The sequence below is a fragment of the Scophthalmus maximus genome, chromosome 20, assembly GCF_022379125.1.
Source record: "Scophthalmus maximus strain ysfricsl-2021 chromosome 20, ASM2237912v1, whole genome shotgun sequence".
Classification (NCBI taxonomy): Eukaryota; Metazoa; Chordata; class Actinopteri; order Pleuronectiformes; family Scophthalmidae; genus Scophthalmus; species Scophthalmus maximus.
In genome coordinates this window covers 2259797-2267500 of record NC_061534.1, presented here as the reverse complement: position 1 = coordinate 2267500, position 7704 = coordinate 2259797, and the positions used below count along the sequence as shown (strand labels likewise).

Below are 7704 nucleotides of genomic sequence, written 5' to 3'. Positions count from 1 at the left end.
TCTCCCCCTCTTCTCCTCCTCTTCTCCTCCTCTTCTTCTCCTCTTCTCCTCCTCTTCTTCTCCTCTTCTCCTCCTCTTCTCCTCCTCTTCTCCCCCTCTTCTCCTCCTCTTCTCCTCCTCTTCTCCTCCTCTTCTTCTCCTCTTCTCCCCCTCTTCTCCTCCTCTTCTCCTCCTCTTCTCCTCCTCTTCTTCTCCTCTTCTCCTCCTCTTCTCCTCCTCTTCTCCCCTCTTCTCCCCCTCTTCTCCTCCTCTTCTCCCCCTCTTCTCCCCCTCTTCTCCTCCTCTTCTCCCCCTCTTCTCCTCCTCTTCATCTCCTCTTCTCCTCCTCTTCTTCTCCTCTTCTCCTCCTCTTCTTCTCCTCTTCTCCTCCTCTTCTCCTCCTCTTCTCCCCCTCTTCTCCCCCTCTTCTCCTCCTCTTCTCCTCCTCTTCTCCCCCTCTTCTCCTCCTCACCCCATCACTCTTCTCTCCATTGTCACAAAACTATTTGTTTTCTACGCCTCTTGAATTCCTGTCAAGACTAAACTGAAACGTGAGAACGAACAAACTATTTTTTACTTCTACACTTCTTCCTCCCTTCTTCTTTCTCCCTTCCTCGTGTCTTCTACATCCCTCCTTCTCCTCCCTTCTCGTCACTTCTACTCTTCTCGTCTCCATTTTGCCCACTCGTCTTCCACGTTCCCTTTTCCTCTCCTTCTCCTCTCCATCTCTTCCTCCTCTCCTCTCCACGTTGTTCTCCTCTTCCACCTCCTCTTCTCTCCATCTCCTCTCTCCTCCGCGTCAAACAACTTCCCCATTTGTTTTCTCAGGCTCTTGAATTTTCTGTCAAGACTAAACCCAAACCAGTGAACAGACTAATTGGTTTTGGCTTCTGCTTCCCTTCCCCTTCACTCTTCCCTTTTCCTCTCAGGACCCCAGTTGCCGCTGACGACACGGAGGCGTTGTGTTTTTTTTCCTGATGAACTTGTGGGTTCTAGCGGCCTGTGGGGGATTAATTATAATTTTTTTGGCGGCCTGTATCTTTTATATTTGATTACATTTACATCTGACAACTGTGACGCCGCAGTGAAATAACTGGAAAAATAAATCTCCGCACACTTGAATATGTAACAGGATTGTGTCAGAGAAAGAAAGTCGAGGGAATAGAAACATTTCCTACTTTCTTCGTCTAAGTAGTAGTTGGACCCACGTTGAGGAAAAAGCATTTCAGCCTATCGCTCATCGCTCACAGTGACGTTCCTGCGACGGTTCTTGGAAAGAGCTCCGCGATCTGCCGGTTGAAGCCGCGTTTCTCACTTGTCGATCGGCGGCGAGACGCTTGAAACGAAACCACTGAAATCTGAACAGTGAAACGTGAGAGAACTCTCACGGATTACTCTCCTGTTTCCTCTTTGTCTTCTTCCTCTGCTCACTCCTCCACCGCTGATCCGTCTCTTTGTCCGTGCGTTTACCTGCAGCGCCAAATGGGACGAAAGAAAGCAAACAAGCCGGGGGGGGGGGGGGGGGGGGGGGGGGGGGGGGGGGGGGGGGGGGGGGGGGGGGGTCACTGAAAAGAGGGATTATCCGTAGATGTGTGCTTTGTTAAGAGCTCCGGCAACTGATTCATTGATAAGCCCCCCCTGTCTAACTAGCCGTGAGTAATTCAGCCAATCAGGGATCATTAGTCTCCAAGACAGATGGATTGACGTTGTTTGTTCTTTACACGTTGATCGTTCCTTCGGCCTCCCGCTACGAGAAGCCTGAACCCTCCGTGAGCCTCCGCTGCTCGGCACAAACACGCCGGAAGGGAGAAAACACGACTGTTGACATGTGGCCCCCGATCGGCCCCCCGCGAAGGCTAAACGACTCATTAAAATGGCCGATGACAACGAAGCCATTAGGAGAGAAACAGATGAATAAATCTTCTCCGCTAATGAAAGAAAAAAGAGGGGAAAAAAAGAACCCCCCGACGGTGCAGAGGATTGTCAAACCGCAGGTTTGCATCTCGGGCGGATGACTAAAGGATGAAGGTTTCTCACGCTTCGGTCCGGGTCCACGCCGGGCGACGGGGGGGGGGGGGGGGGGGGGGGGGGGGGGCGGAGATCAGAGCAGACATCAGCGGGAGAAAGTCTTTGGTGAGTCTCATTTTAAAAAGGAGGGAACCGAGGAAGACGGTGAGCCGTCCGAACGTCGTCTGTAACCACATCTTGACTCGGGCGGCTGCCGTGTGTTTATGGCTCCGTGTCTTATCAATATTTCATTTCTGCCACTCAAGAAACCCCCCGTTTGAGCCCCGCATCTGGCACACATCTGGAACACAGGCTCCTTTCTCCTCTCGCCGTGCGTTTTAATCTTCTTTTGGTAACAGAACCTAAAGTCCATATTTCAGTTTGCGTGCCGCCGCTCTGATGTGGAGCCACATTTGATCCCATTCAGAACTGCCCCGCGAGTCCACGCATAGTGGTCATAAGTACTGTATATAGAGAATATTAATAATAACCAGAAGAACAATAAGCATAGAAATGAAGAATAGAACGGAATTGTGTTTGCGGTACATTTTCAAATTCAAGAGCGATATCCCGCTAAATAAATGTCCTCATTTCCCCGGATGATCCTCCCAGAAGTGTCTGGAGCGGCTGATGCCAGGAGCGAGTGTCCGGCTCCTAAACAGGGTCATTGTCACTTTCACGAAAACTTTCCCCCACCTTCTTCTCGCACGGACGCATTAGAATACTTTAGAAATTCTTCTTAATCCTGACTAATCTCCGTCGTCACTCCTGGGTCAGCTTTGATTGACAGCGGCTGACGCCCGCAAGGTTGAAGCTTGAAACATTTAAAGGCTTAGTGTGGACACGGGAGGACAAAGCAGGCCGTTCCCGTGCAGCACTCCCGGGCTGAGGACGTGATACTGCGGATACCGCTTGACCCCCCCCCCCCCGGTAGTCATAATATCAGCCGGAAGCTCCGAGGCCGAGGCCGAGGGAGGAGGCCGTGTTGTTGCCTGCCCGGAGTGTGGAGGAGCAAAAACAGGAGCTTTGGTTTCTCATTGGACTATAATTAGTGAGGCAAAAAAGATTAGGATATGGCTGACGACGCCACAGGACACCCGCACACTCTACTACGCTATCGTGCACACATCCGCTCATCTGTGGCCCCTGCGAACCCAGTAGGACGGCCACTAATCCGGCAGCACATTTACAATCTGTGTAATGACAACTTGATACCCCCGGCAGGCCACGGCGAGCGCACACACGCACACACACACACACACACACACACACACACACACACACACCTCTTTATGCTGCTCATGCCTCCCCGAAGCCCGAACGTGTCAGCGGCAGCAGCTGCGTCTCCGGCCCCTCCCCTTCCTGTCACACCTGGCCTCCGATCAGCTGACTCGCTCTTCCCATTCTCTCGGCGAGCAGCAGGAGTATCACCCCCGATCCGGTGCCAGCGGTGGCCCACTAACGCGTCACGGTGAAACCCCCCGGCGAGTTCACTCGTATCAGATCATACGAGTCTCTGGCTCTGTTACCCCCCCCCCCCCCCGGACGTCCCCTCCACTGGTCGACGATCAGAGGCGGAGCATTGAAGACATCCGCAGTGTGACAGCGATACTGAAGTGAGGGGGCCATTAGCGGCTACGGAGACACGACCATCCGGCCCCCTCCATAAGCCCCAATCCGTCTCCGCTAAAAGCCCCTAGAAAACGCAACCCTATACGGCGCCCCTTATGGGAATATGCGTTTTCCAATCCCTCTCCCCAGGAACGAATACCTGGCATATCTCGCCGCTGCACTTTCTTGTCCACTTGGTTTACAGTAAACACCAGGGCGGAACATTTCAAGGCCTCGTTTTCTCCCAGACCAGGGAGATTCCACGAGGGGCTCCCATACATCAAGCTGTCATATTGGGCTAATGAAAATCTCATTCTGCAGACAGGGATCCACTTAAAAGCTGCTAAAGGCACATGCTAACCAGGGGATTAGCCCCCGTAACGCTAGGGGACTTTAATTTCAGCACCGGCATAAGTCATCGCCGCCGAGCGCCAACGTTGATATATGGCTTAGGACCGACTGAGCGTGTGTCTGGAGGACGTGTTGCGGGGAGGGAGGGGTTTCAGTTGAGTCTCACGAGAGAACCCGGGATGATTGTGACTGACATGATGAGATCCTGTGAACTAAACCAGCTCCGAATGTGTCTGGCCCCAGTCTTACCAGACCTATTGTACATTTTTCTTCCGCCGTGGCCTCGCTGAGAAAACCCAAAGTGTAATGTGCCGTCAGCAGGTTTTTCTGGAGTACTCATAACTCCCGTAGCGTAGAATGCATCGTCCTCACGGCAATGGCGAGGAGGAACTCCCCCCAAACAAACCAAACGTGTAACTGTCCGCGCGCTGCAACAGCGGCTTCTGATGTGCCCCCGAGCAAAGCGGTTGCGTCCGGGTATCTGAATATGAAATGTTTACAAGCCACAAAGCGGCGTGCCGCGGAGTGGAGAGCGAGGGCATGCATGCTCAGCGTATTGCCACTGGATGAATAAATCATTAGAAAAAAAGGTCACGGTGAGTGATCATCGCATGATCTCGGTGGGGGAATTCCCCCGACATCTAAACATGCAGAAACTACTGATCGTCCGAAACCGGATAATTGCAGTAGTATTATTGCAGACACACACACAAAAAATGTCCCCTCACTGTGGTTAATGAACACAAGTCATTCCTGTCATGTAAGTGTAAGTGGCCATAGGCGTCTTTTGGCGTAGATGAAACTCTGATGAAGACCGGACTTAAAGCTTTTGTGGATCTGCATGTTTCCTTCGAGGTCTGATGACACAACTGAAGAATCCTGTTTGGATGAGACGTGAAACGTCTTCAAGACGTCCAGTTGCCTTATTTATATATCACTTAGAAAATACCACCAACTGGAGGACTGACGGTCCTCACAGACATTTTACCAAACATCTTGTTGATGCACTTCCTTCCTGATGAAGTAAATTCAGCGACTTTGAACCCGCTGTTGTTTACACTCACGTCTTCCAGCGCCTTCGCTGACGCATCGCTGCATTTCTTGGCGAGTTTCCACCGTGACTCAGTTACTGGATTAACAGTGAAACTATTGGTGTGGCAACGGTCAAAAACGCCACATCCAGTATCTATAAACGCCCCCCAAAAACTACAAGGGCGTAAGACTTGAGCGCCACAAGAACATGGAACCAAAAAAAAGAGATACTGAGAGGCAGAATCTTTCATTTTAAGCAAAATGTTCTAACAGAATTTTAACTCTCATCTCCCTCTTCCTCCTCCTCCAGGTTCTACCGGGGCGACTACCACATCGACGTGTGCATCAACGACTACCTGGACGTCTACTGTCCGCACTACGTGGGCCCGGTGGCCGACGAGCGCGCCGAGCGCTACGTCCTCTACATGGTGAACTACGACGGCTACAGCTCCTGCGATCACACGGCCAAGGGCTTCAAGCGCTGGGAGTGCAACCGGCCGCTGTCGCCCAACGGGCCGCTCAAGTTCTCCGAGAAGTTCCAGCTCTTCACCCCCTTCTCCCTGGGCTTCGAATTCCGTCCCGGCAGAGAGTACTATTACATCTGTGAGTACTGCACTTACCTCCCTGTGTTGAATACAGAATTCATTGTACTTTTCTGGGTGACCAGAGTGTTGCCTTGAATATTTGGCCCAATTTTTGGACTTGCCTGGAACGGCTGCTTGTGTAGGACTTTTGCCACATTACCCAATAAGCATCCATCTTGGTATCAGCACTGAAACTCAGGTATTACATCGGGACTGGTGAGAAAGAGACCGGCCACAACACCAAGCTCCACCGAGGACTTCACATCGGGAGGATGTCGATTTTAATTCCAGAAGCCTGCGAAAAGTCGGCAGCGGTGTTTGGGTTTTGTTTTGAAAGTCCTTGGAAAGGATGGCTGAGCCAAAACATGAGCCCGGGGGGAGCAAAACATCTACCGCTGACTGGCTGAGCTCAGTTTCCTCCTCCTCCTCCTCCTCCTCCTCGTGAGAAGACCTGGGAAAACAAGCAGCTGGGGAGTCGTGTTTTCATAAGTGAAGTCAGTGCCCTGCAGCGGCAGAAGAGGGGGACTGAATGAGATACAAGCAAGCTCCACGTTAGATTTCATTTTTTAGCTCAACGCTTGTGGTCAGAGGAACTCCATATTTAAAAAAACCCCCCAAAAAACGGGAACCAATAAGAAAGACAGCAGGTTGTCAGCAGAAGCAAAAGTACGACGTCAAGGCACCACTGATTAAACCTTCGACCAATGATTTCCCCTTTAAAAATAGTTCATAAGTTATAAAACAAAACTCTTCCTGAAAGATTGGATGATTTTATTCCACATTTCGTGCACGTTTTCTACCAAAACCTTTCAATCAGCGCAAATTAAATGAATCTGTGGGTTCTTAACAACTGACAACATTTTTGTCTTTGGCCTCGTTGATTTTAGATTTTTATTTTAGATGCGTGAAATGAGCATCTGGAATCACGAGATCAGCAAAATTGTCCTTGACCAAGTCTTTACATCTCTTCACGAGGTGTTTCTGCTGGATGTCTGTGTTCGTTGGCCGGTTGCTAACAACAACACTGTTGCATAAACTGTTCTGGGAAGTGATTCGTTGTTCGCCTTGTTGCTGTTGTTGTGACAAGTCTTTGGTTGCCGATAAGAGAAATCATAGATTGCCTGATTCCGCATTGTTTGTTCATTTGGCCAAGGTTTATTTGAAACTTAGTGAAGATAATGTTCTTGCTGACTTTCATGACGATTGATAATCGACAGAGAGATTTTTCCGCGCGGCTTTGAAGAGTTTCAGGCCACACGGACATTTCTCTGGCTGACTCAGATTCCTGACTCATCCATCAGATCATTGTTCTCCGAGGACAAGCTTTTTTCTTCTTTCTCTCCTGTGAGAAACACGGGATCCGAGCAGACAAAAGGACCAAAAACACCTGAGGGAACATACCGCGACCTTGTACTCATACAGATCAACATAATACCGGCATTTGTCCTCATTGTGGAGAGTTTTGTAGCTGAAAGATGAACTTGGTTTCAGGGGGAGATTTGTTCCTGCCTACGTCCCAATGCTCTGAGTTTAGATACTATATCACCTTGTGTGATAATATGTGGAATATATCAAATAACTCACATTTCTTGTGCGTCTGGCCACGTGGAACACGTCAAACCCAGTATTCTCTCGTCTTTTACCTCTGCTTTGGTCTCCACCGAGTCCTGGGTGAAATAAGTAGCTGTGAATTCCCCACATTGGCAAGTTGCTAACTTTCTCTAATGTTTATTGGAGCTTTTTTCATTCAAAAAAACTGTTTTCTATCACGGCTGAAAAACACTAAATCGGACCAAATTAGCCAATCGAAGCTTTGGACCAGAAAAAAAGAAAAGTGTGCGTCTAAAAGAGGCCGAAATAGTCCGTAGACTCGCAGGCAGCTGCAGGAGGTCATAATCCTCTATAGGTTCCTCGTTACTGTATGATCCCATATTAATAAGAAATGTTGGTTAATGCTGCTTTAAGCTGCTGAATGTTTTTCTTGCTCACTTTAATCCGTTGGCTCGTCATTAGACTTCGGTGACGGGATGTTTTCATCCCAGCTCCAAATCTCAAAAATAGAGATGATAAAAAGCGAGACTCTTACGTGTGAACCTGCCATGTCAGGTTTCTCTATTTTCTGTCATCCGTCATTCACTCA

At 49.6% G+C, this 7704-nt stretch overlaps 1 protein-coding gene across 1 annotated transcript in view; it reads left to right on the top strand.

Annotated features, from left to right (window-relative positions):
• The window catches only part of LOC118285262 (ephrin-A5-like), a 66020-nt gene that overhangs the window by 51522 nt on the left and 6794 nt on the right, over positions 1-7704 (top strand). The window contains exon 2 of the mRNA XM_035608775.2: positions 5291-5583. Coding sequence (XP_035464668.1) covers positions 5291-5583 — 293 coding nt within the window. The remainder of the gene's footprint in view (positions 1-5290; positions 5584-7704) is intronic.